Source organism: Rhinolophus hipposideros (genome assembly GCF_964194185.1).
Source record: "Rhinolophus hipposideros genome assembly, chromosome: 24".
NCBI lineage: Eukaryota > Metazoa > Chordata > Mammalia > Chiroptera > Rhinolophidae > Rhinolophus > Rhinolophus hipposideros.
Window position 1 is genome coordinate 28,263,245 of NC_138070.1, and position 18,045 is coordinate 28,281,289.

An 18,045-nucleotide genomic window follows, 5' to 3' on the forward strand; every position below is an offset into this window, starting at 1 on the left:
TGACTCTCACGCTTGTCAACTTCCTCCCAAATCTCTCTCTCACTGTAATGTGGATTACAGATTAGCTGAATATGTTGCTGAGAAACTCAGGAGGAGCCAGAGTAGGTGACGAGGTAGGTAAGGAGGGCTTTGGACAAGCATCACATTCTCTAAGATAGGGGACAAAAGGCATCTATCTTTGTAAGGTGGAAATGTCCCAGAAAGCCAAGGAGATTACCTTAAAGCAGGAGAGTGATGGTATCAGTATGCTATCCTGGAATACCCATTTGTTACCAATGTAGCAAATTATTTTTTGAGTCTAACGTTGGATGCTTTTGCCTAGCCCTAAGGGAGCTACTCCTACATGTTTTAATTAGTTTTTTTTTTCTTTTCTTAAGAGAAGGGTCATAAAAATCAAGTCAAGATAGCCTTTGGCATCCTAATAATCATAAACTCTGGTAGGACGAGAACAATTTCCCACCGTAACCAATGTAAAACACTTGCTAAGTGGCATCGTCAGGACCACGAAGGAAAAGGAGCGGCCAGACAACAGCGAAATCCAGAGCCATGGCAATGACTCCCAGAGTTCTTGAGGCTTCTGGGGTCTTGGAGTCCCAGTAACTTTATCCTGTAGGGCATACGTAACTTCAATGAGATTATTTCCTGCACTTTTATCTATCCCATTTAAAACTCGTGTAACTTAGAAAAGTACATCATTCGGAGACTAACTCATTTATGTTTTCTTGCATTCTATCATCCTTGGTACATAGGTTACTATATGTTTGTTGAAAACTATCCAAGCCTTAATTTTTTTCTTCTCCTCCAGAGTTGTTATGGCCTAGAAGAAAAGGGCTCATTGCATCTTCTCAGGCCCACACCCTAAGATGCTTTTTAGGGTGGATGTGAGTGTGGGAAGAAAGTCTTCCCTGGACACTTAGAACGTCTCCATTCCTTTCCTCCAAGTAACTCCCCGTTACCACTTTCCAAACACTTTTCAAAACTGACCTCCTTTAAAAATATTTTCTAATCCTAGCAGTGTCTAATCACTGTGGCAGTTGAATTTGAGATAATCTAAGCCTACTTGTTTTCCTTTTGGGGGCCATCAGCCAACACCAGTAGTTCAAACGTGCTTGTAACAAAGGAAAGCAGACCAAAAAAGTGATGGTGGGCTCATTCTTGGTGCTGAAGAAAGATAACCCATTATGCTCCATGACCCAACCAAAGGGTGTCCTAGCACGTGCCTCCCATTGTGTTACCATGGATAACAGACCCATCAGTTCATTCGTTCAACAAATACCCGTACATGTTATTCTATAGCACTGCTTGAGGCACGAGGACATCACAGTGAACAAGACAAAGTTCTTTTTCTCTTGGAGTTCACATTCTAGAGGAGATACAGACATTACACATACACCATAGGAAAGCAGCGTAAGTGGATTCAGAGTAACAAGAGATGCTATTTTAGACAGGGTGGTAAAGAGAAGTCTTTTCTAAGGTGGTGACATTTGGGAAAAGACTAAAAGTGAGGGAGCAAGCCAGGTAAATGTATCTGGGACCTGAGCAGTAGGGGGCCGAAGGACTGACAGTCAGTGCAAAGGCTGAGATGGAAGAATGAGGAGGCAATGAGGCCAGAGTGACAGAGGAGGGGGAGGGGGACGTTATGTGATTCAAACATGCCCCTTTGCAAGCCTTCCTCCATTTCTCTGGGGCTGGAGCAAGACACACCCTCTGTTTACTTCCAGGAGCTTTTCTTCAATACATGAACAGCAATTTATGGGTGCAGGGCCAATTTCTTGCAACCATTGTGGAAGACTCAAAAGTGACACCTCTCTAGGCAATCTGCCAGCCCTATATTGCCCCTCGATTTTTCTTTTTTGTTTTTGTCCGAACTGTTGTTCCTTGACTTTCTGTCAGGGGGTTTTGACCACGTTGTAGCACCGTTTCCCCACGCTGTGACTGTCAGTAATGTTAAGTGGAAGAATCTGAGTAGAACGCTAAGTGGTGTGGCAGACGTAAATGCTGTTCTCTGCTACCCATTTGGGCTCGCCTTCCAGGCACACAGTACACAACACTGAACGTGCCACCTTCCTTCTGGTGGGGCAGAGCCTTGAGACTAGTTCTGGCTCATGAGCTATGAGCAGGGACGACTTGTATCACTTCTGGGCCACATGTTTAAACTACTTGCACAGTGGCCTGCTTTCTTGCCACAGCATCCCAGAACATGTTTCAGATGATGCAGCCAGTGGATGGGGCCGCCCCTTTCGGCCTAGTTGGACTGTTACCCAGGAGAGCCACCTCGACCTGCAGCAGACTATGCTTGAGCAGGAAATAACACCATTTTGTGTGTTAAGGTGCTGATGTTACTACAGCATAAACTTAGCCTATCCTGATAGGCAGGGTTTGATTTTCCTGCAAATGAGGTGTGTCTTCACCGTTCCTGTGTTAGGGGCTTCAAGATCTTTGGAGATCCACTTTGGGCAGCAGAGTGAGAAAAACTGCAGGCTCCGGGAGTCAGAGAGCTTGGTCCTGCATCCCACTTAACCTCAGAGGGATGAACTTGGGCACATTACTTAAACTTTCTAGGCTGCAGTTTATCTGTAAGTGGCAACAAAAGCAATAATACTATTAATACTTTGCATCATTATTAGGAAGACTGAGCTAGTATTAACATGTATTACACTTAGAATAGCCTGGTATATGGTAATTGAGCAATAAATTGTTAATACTATCAGTGCAATCATTGCACTCTCTTCTCAGGATAAGCGTTTTAACAGATCTTTGATCAGGAACAAAGTATGTGTGTTCAAGAAAAAAAAAAACAATGAAAAGGCCCTCATTATTTACCGTTAAGTTTCACTACTCGAAAACGGAGAGACAAAGGCATCTCTCTTTATGGCACCTCTACCCTAAAATACCATACTCGTTTTCCCCCGCCTATTTCTTCTGCAGCAACGCGGAGTGCTGCTTCTGTTCCAGCCACAGTGTGGATTAATAAGCCCACGAGTGTTAGGGCAGTAGAGTCAGGCACACCTGCAGAAAGCAACTCCCATCACCACAGAAGGCACAGCTCTCAGGTTTCATAAACCCGCTGCCCTGAAATGCAGTTACCACAGTCGATGGAAGGAAATGGAGGCTACGTATCTCTAATGCAGAATGTCGACATTGTTCAGTAATCATAATCAGTGCTATCTGAAGGTTTCCACCGAATAACTCCAAGCATTTTTAGAAAGCAAGGGCCTCTCCACTACCATGTCATATCGTTTCAGTGTGAACTTTCATTTTGACCACTACATTGTGTCTCCTGTTTCTACTTGCCAAAGCTCTCTTCCTGCAAGATACATGTTTTTCTTTAAAAAGCACAATATAACCCTTTTTCTTTAACTGCTGTGTGGTCTTGTACCATTTCAAGTAAAAACACTGGACAGCTTTCACTGGGCACTTGCTCTCCTGCTAAGCCCCTTAGAAACATCTATTATCTAATTTAGTCCTCACGGCAATCATGAGTGGTAGGTACTATTATAAGTTCCATTTTAGAGATGAGAAAGCCGTGGCTTCGTAAGGGTTTTAGTAGTTCAATAAAGGCTTCAGAATTGGTGAAGTCGCAGTCCGGATTCAACTATTCAACTTTAAAGCCTGCTTTTATGAGAGCATAAGCTCCTGTCAGGAGTGCGTGGGTCTGAACTCCAGACTCATCACCAAGCTGTGTGACTGTGTGTGCCGCGGGCTCATCCATAAACCCCTGGGTCATGAGGAACAAAGGAGCCCATCGATGTTAACGTGCTCACAGCAGTGATTGGCACTACAGTAGTCGGAGGGTCAGCTATCAGCAGCTGTGAAAAACATTGCTATGCTGTTGCTCCCAACTGGTAAACATACATAAAATTAAAATCAAATAATTACACACTAGTAGTGCTTGTTTTATCTAATTTAGTGATGAAAGAAAGCACATCACTTGGTTCTAAATTATTTGTTTTCCATGAATACAGTATTTGAAAGAATTGACAGCCTGAACAGTAAATATGCATTAACTATACTTCCTAACCAGCCTAAATGTCTCACTCCCAAGACTTAACTATATAAATATACAAGGTCTGACAAGTTCGCGAACTGGTAGCAACAATATTGCTAAGCTTTTTTGATATCAGAGGGTTTATTCATTATGAATTTGTACCAACTGGACAGTTAACCAAGTTTACTATTTGGAAGTGCTGAAAAGGCTGCGTGAAAAAGTGAGACGACCTGAACTTTTCGCCAACAATTCACGGCTCTTGCATCACGACAATGCACCAGCTCACAGGGCACTGTCTGTGAGGGAGTTTTTAGCCAGTAAACAAATAACTGTACTGGAACACCCTCCCTACTCACCTGATCTGGCCCCCAGTGACTTCTTTCTTTACCTGGAGATAAAGGAAATATTGAAAGGAAGACATTTTGATGACATTCAGGACATCAAGGGTAAATCGACAACAGCTTTGATGGCCATTCCAGAGTTCCAAAACTGTTTTGAAGGGTGGACTAGGTGCTGGTATCGGTTTATAGCTTCCCAAGGGGAGGACTTGGAAGGTGACTGTAGTGATATTTAGCAATGAGGCACGTAGTAGCCCTTTTTCTAGGATGAGCTCGTGAACTTAATTGTCAAACCTCATATAATTGGAGTCAATACTATCTATAGTCAGTCATCAGTGGTTCTTTTATTTTTAAACCAGTTTAAGATAATGTTTTCTTATATTGCTTATCAGCTCAATTAGCCCTAATTTCTGTGATTGTTATAAATAATTGAATCTGGGCTTAATATTCAAACACTGGGGACAGAAATTAATGATAAATTTCTGTGCTAGTATGACTAAAGTGATGGGGAATGAAGGTGCAAATGAGGAAAAGTGGTAGTTAAGTGAACTAGAGATGGATTCTCTTTGAGAGAAGTCTGAAATAATGCCGTCTAGATCAGTATTTTTCAACCGTCTGCATCAGGATCACATGGGTGGTTGTTGAAATTTAAATTCCTGAGTCCAGTTCCAGACCTACTGCATCAGACTGGTGTTTGCTCAAGGAATCTTTTAACTAGTTTTCCAGGTGCTTTATATGAATTCTAAAGTTCGAGAAACACTTGCCCAGTTTGAAACATGAACCAGTGGCCCAGAAATCTCAGGATGCTTTTCAAAATGTTTTTAGGAAATGAAAAAAGAACACTGATTAAATGACTTAATGGCAGCTGAAGCTGTATGTGTATGTGACTCTTTTCTTTCTTCCCACTAGAGTTAAGTGTGGACTCACTCAATGTCTTCTATGAATTAGCATTCTGCTGTGCGGAGAAATACTTGGCAGTTATTAACATGGAAAATGCCACTGTGTCTAACCAGTTTCCTCACGAAGTGTCAAACGGAGGGAGAATTTAGTCTTTATTTCATTCTCCTTTCCAAGCATCTATATACAATATCTGACCTCTGAAACTTGGCTTCTCAGGCACTACTAGAATGAGGCTCCGAGTAATGAAAAAAATGACACAAAGTCCAAATCTTTGAGCCCCAATTCAGAACTTCTTTTGTTCACCATTTCGACAAGCTTATTTATTTTGAATGGTTATTTAGAGGAAGAGGAAGGTTTCACATGTAGTTCACAAACAATAGCATAAAGTGGCATTAGAAAAAAAATATATAGAAAAATTAAAACATGATGCAAGAATCTGAAAGAACATTAGGGGCACGTCATTTGGTATAGAAGCCATTTTGTTTTAATCTCCATATCCCCAAGGGTATCCTGATATTACAGTGCAATAATCCATAGGTATGTGTGTAAATGATTCTTTGGGTGTAATGACAGCAAAATTTGTGATCTGAAATATATTCTGGAAACATTTTAATTATTTAAAATAAAAGTCAAACCTCACAATTTTCTTTTTAAGAGGTACACTCTCAACTATGTGAGAAACATGGCCAACTAAAATGTCTTATTTCAGGTGGTTGCAGATGTCCAGTTTTCCTGTAATGGGGAGTCGATGTTACTTTAAAATGTGCCTTTTCATATAGAACCAGATTATTAAAATCTCAAACACCGTCAATGTATTTGTCACCAATTATTCCATGATAAACACATTTTAAGAGGCACATACTATATTTTCATCAGTATGATGGAAGTTTGGTGACAAAATAGTTGGTATGAAAATGAGTCTCAGAAAATTAAATAGAATTGTCATACATGTCTTTCCTTTAATCCCTTCTGAGCAGTTTCCATGGGAACACTTGTTCAGGTCTGGGAGTGTTTATTGAAAGCAGTTGATGTATCTTTGCTTATGGTTTCTAGTGTATTATACAGGTATATAAAAGATGGCTGGTTTACCAGGGTCACTATACTAAACAGGCAACTTTCCTTATTACTGGCAAAAAAGGGAAAAACTTTAATATTTTAGAATGAAGAATGGTTTGTAATTTATGACTCTCAGGAAAACTAGGACTTCAATAACTGAATATTGTGATTTTTTTCTTTCAAAACATCATGGTTAAAATTTCTTTTTGAGAACTCTGGCACAGGAATACACTCTGGATTCCATCAGGCAGCTAGCTGAGTGATGTAGCACTTGCCCTTTTAAAAATATTTTATCTCAGTTTGCCACAAACCAGCCTGCCACAGGTAAACAAGTGTAAGAGATGATTCTTTTCTGGTCATTTCACTCTGAAAAGTAAACAGGATGTTGAAGGTACTTTGTGGGAATCTTTAGAAATATGGATATTATTCAGAATCCCCTTCTGGAGAGTCCTGAAATTAAGAAGCCAACTCAGTTTCTTGAACTGCCAGCTCGGGAGCCAGGTGGCAGCAGCAGCGGGATTCCTCAGGGCAGCCCCAGGTAGTATGTCTGCCTAGACTTTCCAGTAAGATCAAAAGGCCTCTGCAGTTCTAAGATTATTGTTTGACCCGGGGAAAATTTGGCCAGGCAACATACCGTGGCAAATAGATATAAAAAGGAGACATCAAACCCCTTCCATCAAATTACATACCATTTGCAATAATAATTTGCGTCATACAAACACTTATCTTTGAGTCTGAATACCCCCAATTACCCGTTCTAGTGTGGCTGACATTAGGTTGAAAAGGAAACACACACAGAGAAGTCTGTTTTAACCTGAAATAATTTTGTTGATATTTGAATTGCTTTCAATGGGACATTTGCTTTAAACCAGAGTTCTCCATCTGGATTATCAGAGTACAAAATCCCTCTTCTCCCCCCCACCCCAAACCAAAACAAAGAAACAAACAAAACCCCAAACCCACAACTCAGGTTCAAGTAAGTTTTGAAGAAATGATACTCTATTTACATATGGATCAAGAAATAAATCACAAAACTATTTACAAAAAATACACAAGCTTATATGCATTAACAATTTACACCAGTTCACAAAAATATTAAAACATAAAAAAACCACTATATAAATTAAAATTAAGAACTTAAAAATATGATCTAAGACTTCCTAGGATGCTTCTCTCATGCAGGTCATGGTTGAAAAATCAGGTTTTGCTACCTTATAATCTAAACTGTAAAATAACCATTTTTATTCTTTGAACACTAACAATATTAATTAGAAAAGGAAAAAAGACCTCTGTGTACACTGACATTATCTTGCAGTTAAAATATACGATTCCTGACATTCCCGCAACACACAGTACTGAAAATCACATGCCTTTAACCATTTGGAAGTAACTTTCTGACACACTTTTGCTTTCCTTAGTATTTCCTTACACACACTGCTCAGACAGACAATACTTTGCCAACACGTCAAGTGGGTGATTGACAGGTCTGGGAACAGACATAGGAACTTGGCAGGCTCCTTTTTAACTAAAGGGGCAAATTTCACATTTACATTGAATGCAAGTTGCTGCTTCAAATGTGTTAACCTACTCTATCCCTGCTCACATTAATGGTCCCTCTTCTGTACAGAATTAGTCCTAGAAATTTTCAACCTGACCCTAACTTTTAAAAATGCTTTACCATTATAAAAATGTGCAGGTAGGCCCTATCCTTGGGACCATCCCAGGGATTGCATGTTTAAAAGGAAACTGAACACAGTAAGCAATAAGGCTCGGATGAAATTCAGTAATAAGAAAATGGAACCTCTGGGGCTGTTAGCAAAGTCTCTGGCTAGACATCCAGGGAGTATATTTCAATCAAATTGAACTGTGCCATCAGAATTTTACTAGAAAGACCAAATCTGGAGATATGAATGTGAAAATACAAATAGAATTAAATTATGGTTTTAATGCATAAGGCAGCTCCATTTCCTTGATCATAATGCTCCATGTCAAAATTTGAAATAGTAACATTTAGATTACTCTATTTGTGAAGTCACTCACAAGGGTGAACTATACTGAGGTAACCTGGCTCACAGTGATTTGCCATCCAATTTCTACCCTACAATATCAGAAAGGGAAAGATACAGGCAGAGTCCTTCAAATAACTGAATCCAAAGTTAAGGCTGTATCTACATACATTAAGTGAAACAACTCCAGATTTTACCTAAAGTTTGTGTTTCACACTTATACCAGTAATGAGTCACTATTCTGTATTCAAAATATTTACCTGATATTTCTAAGCCCATAGAAACATTAATAAAGTAATTGCTTTGAGGAATTAACCTTAGTATTTATAAAACAGACTTCAATTTCAGGAGTAAACAATGTGTGTGATGACAAATCCACAAATATTAAAATTGGATAGGACTTCTTCAGCCACATCATTGTTTTTTTAATGGGGGAAAAAAAAACATTGCTATAGAACAAATGGTCTGAAATGTTTTACTAGAACTATAGTTTACCAAATACTGAAAAAAATTCTGTTACTAAAGCCATCTGTATGTCCTTGTTACACCAGCTCCTCTTTCTAATCGTCATGCTGCTGGTGAGAACTTACAGGGTTTATGTGATCTCAAAGGGGCACTGGGTTGCCTAACTTGACAAAAAGATGGTTAAGGTAAAAGAATGAAATTAGTGCTGCATATTCACCAGAGACCAAATTCCTGCATATGGCACCTGATGTTTGTGTGCTAAATGGAGGTATGCCGCCAGCTTTCCCAGCATTGTGACTTACATACCATTTGGGCCTGCACTTTTAATGCAGAGGCCTAAATTTCCACAGATCTTTACACAAATGGGTATTTCTAGATTTATTCCACGATCTTTATTGAATCCCTCTGATCAATTCTGGGGCAACGAAAGAAAATATTATAGAGTAGTTCCACATATAAATAAATGTGTTTTTCTTTAAACTTTATTTCTTTTTCTAAATATAAATCCTTAAAATGCAATCACATGATTTTTTTAAATAAAAGAAAGAGCTGGCATGACTCCTAATCTTTATACAATTTCACAGCAACAATAGCAGCATAAATTTAGCTTCTTAAAAGATTTCCTCCTTTGCTCTAAATAAAAGTTAATTCCAAGTTTTAAAAAGCCAGAGCAGCAACCATCCAGTAAACGGAATGAAATTCTCCTAGTGTCTTCTACAAACTGAGCATTTAACACATGAATGTACAAAAATCAAGTATTATTAAGAGTCATGGAATGAAATGACCACCTAAACTTGTTTTGTAAATGGAGGACTGCCTTGCTAGTCTGGCATATACTCCTATGTTATGGGAGAGTTGAGAAAATGGAGTGGAGCTAGTCTAGCGACTTCTGCTCCAACTCTAATCAGGAATGTAACTTTCAAACGAAAGTACTGGGTACTGAACATGTTTACCATGTCTACAGAATTGTAAGAACTATACCTGAAATGCTGGTGTAGATGGCAATTACAGTAGACTGATTACAGAAGTAGAGTGAACAAACAGCAACTAATTCTTTACGATGGAAACATTTACTGCCCAAAATTCCAACAGGTAAAATAGGGCTGTGTACGAAGAGGTTATTGCAGAAAATTTCAGTTTTACTCACAGGTAATAAGTAGCTACTTTAAGAATTCCCAGGAAACCTGTACACTCTGGTTTATAAACAGAAAGTAAAATGTAAATTTGTAATCATGATCAATTATGTGTTTATCAAGTCAAAACATACTGGGTTTTTCTTAATGAAAAAAGTTGCTTTAGGAGAAAAGGGGTGTGAAATGCTTTACCAGGATTACAGTTTACCAAATAGTATTTAGAAAGGAACTAACAGAAGGCAGGCAACACGTTCAAAGCATTGACCTACTTTTCTGGCGCTAACAGTGTTCACCGACTTCCACCTGAGAAATGTCCGTAACTCTAACTGTTAACAATCCCTTCCACAGTGAGAGGAGCCTGTTCACTGAACCGTGAGAAACAGCTATGAAAAATAAGAATGTGAAAAACATGGTACAGCCTGGGTCTAAATGGTCTGACATTGTACGACTCTTTACGAAATGCTTAGTCGTAATTCCTCTATTTTTTAGTTATAATTTGCTAAATGTCCGATAAGACTTATTTGAATGATCATGGAGAAGTTTTTCTCGGTTCTAATTTAACACACAAGACCCTGTTAAGACAGGGAGAACGATGTGAGAAAAATGGGAGTGTCACTCTGGGCAAGCGTTATGGCTACTGATAAAGTCAGTAGGAATGCAACAGAAAACACAACAGCCTCCTAGGAAATAGACAGATGTAAACTGTTCTGCACTATACAGCTAATACTAAGAAGGACAAAGTCAAATTCAAGTTCAGGTAAAGGCAGTCCTCAGGCTCTTACAAATTAGCTCTATATGGCAAGTATGCTCTGTGACAAATTTCTTTACTAGGTTTTCAACAGTGCTTTACAATCATTCAGATCTTTTAATGACAAAAATGACTGTCTATATAGATGGAAGAGGTGGTAATGAAACAGGAAGGAAAAAAGATGGTGATTTATTCTTCTTATTATATTTTTTAATGTGGTCAGGGGATTTGTAGCTTTTTTTTTTCTTTTTTTTAAATCTTTTTGGTTACTGAAAAAAATAGAACAGTCCACTGTCCAGCAGAGGCTGCTTCAACTCTATTGCTCCCAGGGCTCATTCTGCATGGATCTGTGTTTCCGGATGCTGCAAGGGTAATTCTGTGGGCAGGAAGGCCCCCTGACCCAAAGCTGTAGTGTATGTCCTGTTTTGTGGGTGGGGAAAGCCAGAGGGAACGTACGCCCCCACTGCTCCTCCTCCAAATCCTCCTCGCTGGGGCTGGGGCGGGGGCTGGGGCGGGGAGTGGTAGCCCTCCAGGTTGTCGTACTGGGACACAGCAGTCACGCTGCTCTGGCGCTTGCCGTGTGCTTGGTACTGGAACAGCACGGCGGGGTCCCTCTCCACATTCTGGGTGTGATGGAGCTTCAGGCTATGACTCCTCTCCGGTTTAGGGGGTGGGACTATGGGCTGACGGAGGTGTTCCTCCTCCTTGTAGCAGTCTCTGGAGTGTGTGTCTGGGGCAGGAGGCTGCCTAGCCCGAGGCCTCTCCAGATCTTTGGGGAGCCTCACCTCTTTGTGGTTCAGTCTTAAAGACTCCTGCCCTGGTGTAATATACTTCCCTCCAGAGTTATGGTAGCTGACAGGCTCAGAAGCGTCTGGAATCCCTTTGGACCCATAATCTAAGTGGCCAGCTCCCTGGGGGTAAGGTGGCCCATTTTTGGATTCACACAGTTGCCTATGGCTTGCTTCCTGATGTGCCCTGTGCTCAGAGAGACTACAACCCATGTCATGAAGCTTCCTGTTCCTGAGACTGCTCTGTTTTTGCGGGAGGGACGGTTTCTCTGACTGTCCATTGCCACGTCCTCCATGGTGATGGGCTCTATCAGACTCCGGCTCTGGATGCTTCCTATAGAAGCGGTCATCTCCCTCAGGACTGACGGCCTTGGCTGGGTGCCGCCCCTCCTTTCCCTCTGCCACTGAGAGAAGTCCAGTTTTCCCAGGATCTGATTTGCTGCGTAGGTGGATGACATAGATCCCACCCAACTCATCCTGCACTGCTGGGGTCATGTTATCGTACTGGGACATAACAGGCCCTTTCACCTTCTGCCGAGCCCGGCTCTCTCTCCGGATGGACTGCATGCGGTATTTTTCCATGTCCTCAAAATCCCATGAGGTGTAAGTGTGCTTCACATCTGCAGCTGGAGGCATGTTTACTACATTATGGTCATTGCCAGAAAAGTAGCCAGTCACGGTGGCCCGGGGATGTGGAGGCAAGCCAGCGTAACCGTACAAGTTCTTTCCTTGCAGCCGAGGATTGTAGAAAGCAAAGTCGCGAGTGGGCAGCCGGTGAAGGGGCCTCAACTGCATGGTGCTGTAAGTATCCATGTCACACAGGGCTCCGTCGGGACTGAAATAGGAACTAGAAGAACTGGAATATGGGCTATAACGGTAGTGGACGCGACCATTCTCAAAGTAAGGCTGAAGCTGAGTGACATGATAATCTGAGCGGGCCTGGGAGGACTGATATGGCTTATACTGATACAGGGGTCTTGAGCAGTAGGCTGGCTCATCGTCTGGGGGAACTTCTGTCCGTGAAATGGGAACAGAGCGAATCATGGCAGGTGGAGGAGCATGGAGAGACTGTACTCTCCGGATGGTAGGGTATGGTGGAATATCGTCAGGGTAACAACCACTCCTGATAGATGAGCTCAAAGAAGAGACATACTCAATGCGGCTGCATGGCTTGGAGTGATGTCCAGATGCACTTCTTCCTGGGGCCATGTATGTGTTGTAACGAGGACCCATGGAGGCTGGTGGCTCTGATCTGGAACCATACACCTGGTGTTGTTCCAATTGATTGTGATGTGGAGGTACACTCTGGGGACGGTACTGGCAGTTTGGAGTCATACTGAAATGCAAACAGTTTTCTGGACCAAAGGGCTCAGTGGTGACATCAGGCCTAGTAAACGTGGAATAAGTAGTTTTCTGAGATGCATGCTTAGGTTGTGGGACAGGAAGTGGTAAAGGCAAAATATCATCCACAGAGGCTGAGGAAGCAGTGACAAAGGGATGATAACCGGAACTACTGCTTGCGTCTGCAATGTTGGAGTGTATGGTGGCAGCCATTTTACTCTCCATTGTCCTGGTGGGGGGAACTGGCACAGTAAAGCCACAGGAAGTATGCACAGGGACAGACTCAGCACGCAGGTGCAGCGGTGGGGCCCTGGCACCTTCCCGCACCTTTTCAGGGAGGCCTGGCTGGAGAGCAGGAGCAGAAATGGGACACGGAGCAGCTGCACTGCCGTCACTCACAAGAACAGGAGCAAGGTCATCCACGGCTCTGGGTTCCGGTGGCCTCTCTGGAACTGGAACTACTCCTGGAACCTATTGAAAGATGATAAAATTATGAGTTTCTTTTCTATGCTCTCCTCTATGGAACCAAACACTGTTAAATTTGTAAGTCACAAGTTGAGGCTATTTGGGCAGCAGCCTGAAAGTTCCTAAGCCATGCGGTCACCTTGGACAGGACAGTAGGCCAACCTGTCCCCACGGCCAGGAAATGGCCTATGCTGCTATCTGGTATAACAGCCATTACCATCTTTGGAGAACTGCTCTAATTTATGACAGGTTTTAAATGTGAGATGACATTTAAATTGCCTATGACACTATCTTAATGTACAGACCAAAACAGAGGTTTAGTCAAATAACTGTCAAGCTTAAAAATATATACGCAGTCTATCTGTCTAGCTCAGGCTCAAAACCAAGAAAATTCTGTTAAACAAAGAGAGTTGATTCTATCTGGAGAGATTTTTGAGGTGACTCACAGTTGCACACAGTGAGCCATTGTGAGGTCCCAAATTTAGAGGACAATAAAGGGACTTGTCTAAGATGGCATTCAACTCATTCAGTTCCTGTCTTCCCTGCTTTCTATTCCCCCAACTCCCTATCCGTCTGCGGAAGCAGAGACCACACATGATCCATAGAGCAAGCCTGCAAAAATGGCATCCTTGAGAATCAGCTGCTGGAAATAGCATCCTCCAGTAAAGGCTAAGTATCGAAGTACTTTTAGTTCAAGGCGACCACAAAAAACCTAGAGTACTTTTTTTAAAATATGAGAAAATTAGGAAGAAACCATTCTGCATACAATATTCTCTCACCCAAACAGGTGCTTGACTACAGAACAACCTGGTTAGCATTGAGAAAATAACAAAAAGTCCTAAGACACTGTGATCTCACACGTCTAAAGTCTGCAAGGCCGAAAGTCTGAGAAATGTCTTGAGATTAAAGCATTTCATTACGTAGATGTGAGTAACTGGCAGACGGTGGTTAAATGACTTGCCCAAAGTCACAATGAGTCAGTGATGGAGATGGGAAAAAAACCAAAATCATGCAACCCTGACACCTAAAGCCCAGTATGACTCATTTGATCCTGATCTCTTGGTATTGCTATGAAGAAACTACCTAGGGCTCTAGGCAGATGGCAGGTATAAATAAACCATAGTCATTATATAACTCCTTTTTTAGAGAAAAACCAGCATCCAGGTAAAGGCACATTCTAACCTCAAATAAGACGTTTCATGGAAACCTGCCAGAGGACTGAAAGGTAACAACCCTGATGAAAAGTGACATACCTTTAGAAAAAGTGTATTTCACCTCACTGATATCCCCCCCATCTTACCTTGTGGGAATTATTTAATCCTACACCGGTGACTGATAACTGCTCTGCTGATCTCTGGGAAGGAGGTGGGGGAAGAGGACGATTAGTTCTATGAGGACGCTGAAGGGTGGCGGCAGCAAAGTCAGCTGCAGTGGGTTGTTCAACCACATCCCAGTTGGCTTCCCTGGTGCTCATTTCTGTTGTTGCTGGAGCAGTCGTCACATAAGCCATGGTGGCTGTGCTGGTATTCTCTTCAGGGGACCCAGAAGGAGGGTAGACTTTGTCCCTAGGCAAATTAGAAAGTGTAGGAGATTTGTTGGCAAGTTCTGAGGGGTGATGGGGCTTATCCACACTTGCACCAAGAAAAGAAGGAGGCTGATCGCCACTGTAGAAATGAAGTTGAGACTGGTCCTGATCCGCAAAGGAGACAGTTAGCACATTGGTCTTCCCAGACTGGTCTTCAGGGAAACTTGTGTGATCAGCAGACGTAGAGTCTGTTAAGGGAACTGAAGTGATTCTGGCCTTTTCTGGGTCCCCAGATAAATAAGTTTGATGGGGTTGATTCCCTAGGAAGTCTGCCTGGTGGAGCTGCTCCCCAGACTCGGTGGCATTGGAATGGATATGATCCCCAACAGCTGCTGTGGCTGGTATAGGTTGGTCACAGTCCCCAGATGCACTGCTCTGGAGGTGGAACTGCTCTGCAGGCCTATCAGTTGGGAAACAGGCTTTCTCTAGAGTAACATGAGAGTAAGAACCAGGCAGCTTATCTTCAGTTGCAGCCACTGCTACGTCTCCATAATTTGTATGAGCAGCCTGGGAAGTCCCTGGTCTCTTCAATGACTGAGTTGAGGCTTGCTGTGCAGACTCAGCTAAGGCCAGCGCCAACAGGCGGGCAACATTTTTCGGAGGCGGTGGTGGTGGGATAAGTGAGACTGAACTGACAGGAACGGAATCCTGAGGGGGGTCATGGGTAACTGCTCCTGGTAGGAAATTGGGAAAAAAAATGAGAGTGAAAAGGTAGCTTGTGTTATCCTGTACGGAAAGCCAAACACTCCCCATTTGATCACTAAAAAATAGGTGCCTTCCATATTTCAAAACGGCAATCCATGATCTTCTATCCCACATGCAAATGCTGTAGAGAACACATCTGGTTCAGAAGGAAAACTAAAACAGAGTGTTTAAAGATTGCAATCTCCTCTTGAATTGCTAGAGATGGGGGAAAAGCAGGTCCCTCATCTGGCTCAGAAAAGATTGCTTAGAAAACAAGCTTCAAGTGCTTGCAGATGGTTAAGAATAGTTTTTACATTTGATGGTGCAGGCTGGCTGGTTAACTTGTAAGGCTATAATACAGATATTTTATTAGAAGAGAAAACAGAATCAAGAGCTACGAAGCTGTGCAAGAATTATCCACGAATTCTGACTGTCCAAAGAGACAGGGACTTTATGGAGCTTGGAAGCAGGACAACCGGCCCTTCGGGGGATTTTGTTTGATTGATTTTAATTTAGGGCTTTGAGCCTTTGGCACCACCAAGAAACACATTCTCTTTGATTAAAGGCTAGCTGTGGAGTAAATTTCTCTTTAAAAGGCACAGATGGCACACAGAATTGCAGATCCCTCTTAGCTTACAGAAAGAATGGAGGAAAACAAATGGTACCTGTCTGAGTCTGTCCAGAAGGCACAGCCTTACTCTGACTGCTTGGGACGGACTGCTCCTCCTTCCCTGGAGACTCTACTTGTGAAGCAGCCACCTGGTCCAGGGGCTGGGCTTCAGACTCACACCCTTCTTGGGCCTCTCTCTCATTTATTTTCATCTTTCCTACCTGGGTGGGGGATCTATTTACGACAGCACTTTCGTCGATACTTCTGTTCCAGGTTGGAGAAGATGCAGTCTGGGCTGCTGGAGTTGGGGCTGTACCAATGACTTCTGACACCCGAGTAGGAAGGGTCACTGAAATTGGCTCAGATATGTTCATAGAAGGTGATTTACTTAGTTTCCGTCCAATCTTTGGAGAGAAAGCATAGACAACCTTTTCAGTGAATGTTGGCTTAGATGATTTCTCTTCACTTGGGCTCAGGTCCAGGGTAAAGAATGGACTCAGTTTCTCCTGAAGAGGAGAGACAGGTTCAGAACTTGTAGTGCTTCCTGGCGTCTGAGACTGGCTACCACCCACTTCCGTATCCTTTTTAATGGTACTTGGTTTATCCTTGGAACATCCTAATGAATCTAAAAAGGAAGCACCGCTCTCCAGACATTCTGATTCGGCCTTCGGAGGACTGCATTGAAATGACATAGGATCAAAATCCAGGCTGGCTACTCCAATGTCTGGTGGGCTCAAATCAACATCGTCAGCTGAATGAGGAGACACCAGAGCTGGACTATGGAGGAGCCCCACTTCCTCCTCACTGTCATCGTCACGGGGCAGATTATCATAGGAGTTGCAGCGGTTCCCCAGCATTTCTCCATTAAAAGAGGCACTCAGTGCGTCACTGCTAGATCTCGGTCTTCTGGGGCGGAATAGCTTGGGATCACCTGGTGAAACGGACAACAATATTAAGTATGAGTGTAGTAAGATGACAATACCACAAATCACCTACTTAGTACATACGGGGTAAGAAAATGTTACTTCTCATTTTCTCTCAGGTAACTGTCTTGGGGCACGCAGACAGAACTCCCACACCAAATGCTAAATAACCAACATTTAACAAAATCATAGGGAGAATGCAGCAGTTGATGGTTTCAAAGGGAAAAAGGACTCAGAACTCCTAGGTTCTATTACTAGTCCAAAACTGACTCTTATTGTGACTTTAGGCAAGTTTTTTGTTTCTTTTTGTCTTATTTTATCACTGACCCCATGTATGACTTGTGAGGTAGAATTAATCACTTTAAATAGTACTTTGGATATACAGCAGCAAATGCTTTTTGTTTTTGTTTTTTGGTAGGAAAAAATCCTCATAGCATCCAAATTTCTAAAAAAAAAAAAAAGGTCTCGATTTAAAAAAAATCTCTATAATCCCATAAAGTATTAACATATATTTTGTAAAAGATTCCTTTCAGACACTTAACAAAAATTATTTCATATTTTTCCTTAACAATAGGCTTTAAGTTTCTCAGGTAGAGTCCTCAAAAGTGGGTATTACATAATTTTATGACATTGCTAAACATCCAACTGGTAAGAGTACTCTATCTCAACATTTGATTACAATTATTGGACTTGCCCATGAAAATGTACTATAAAGAGGCAGAAATTGTCTTAACATAAATACATTCACTAATGCATTGGCCTCTTGTAAAATTAATCTGCACTTAACTATTATTTTCTGCCCAATACTAGCATCTACCCAGCCACTGCATTGTTTCATGAAGCATTCTCTTAACCTCTGTGAAATGGAAAATCCTGGAAAACCCCTATGGTGTTAAACACCCAACTAAAGTGATATGCAAGGATTTTTTCAATCACAAGCACAGCTACTGGTCAATGAGGAAGGATGTGGCAGTTAGAAGAGTTAATAAGTGAAGATGAGAAAGTTGACCAGGAT

General features: G+C 42.0%; 1 protein-coding gene across 9 annotated transcripts in view; it reads right to left on the reverse strand.

Annotated features, from left to right (window-relative positions):
- Positions 1-380: 380 nt before the first annotated feature.
- Positions 381-18,045, reverse strand: part of ARHGAP32 (Rho GTPase activating protein 32) — a 341,577-nt gene continuing 323,912 nt past the window's right edge. For all 9 annotated transcript variants that reach the window (XM_081037993.1, XM_081037991.1, XM_081037994.1 and 6 more), the window contains 3 exons: positions 16,163-17,038; positions 14,529-15,487; positions 381-13,234 (listed from right to left, as the gene is read on the reverse strand). In XM_081037993.1, the coding sequence (XP_080894119.1) occupies positions 10,967-13,234; positions 14,529-15,487; positions 16,163-17,038 (4,103 nt within the window). In that variant the 3' untranslated portion in view covers positions 381-10,966. The remainder of the gene's footprint in view (positions 13,235-14,528; positions 15,488-16,162; positions 17,039-18,045) is intronic.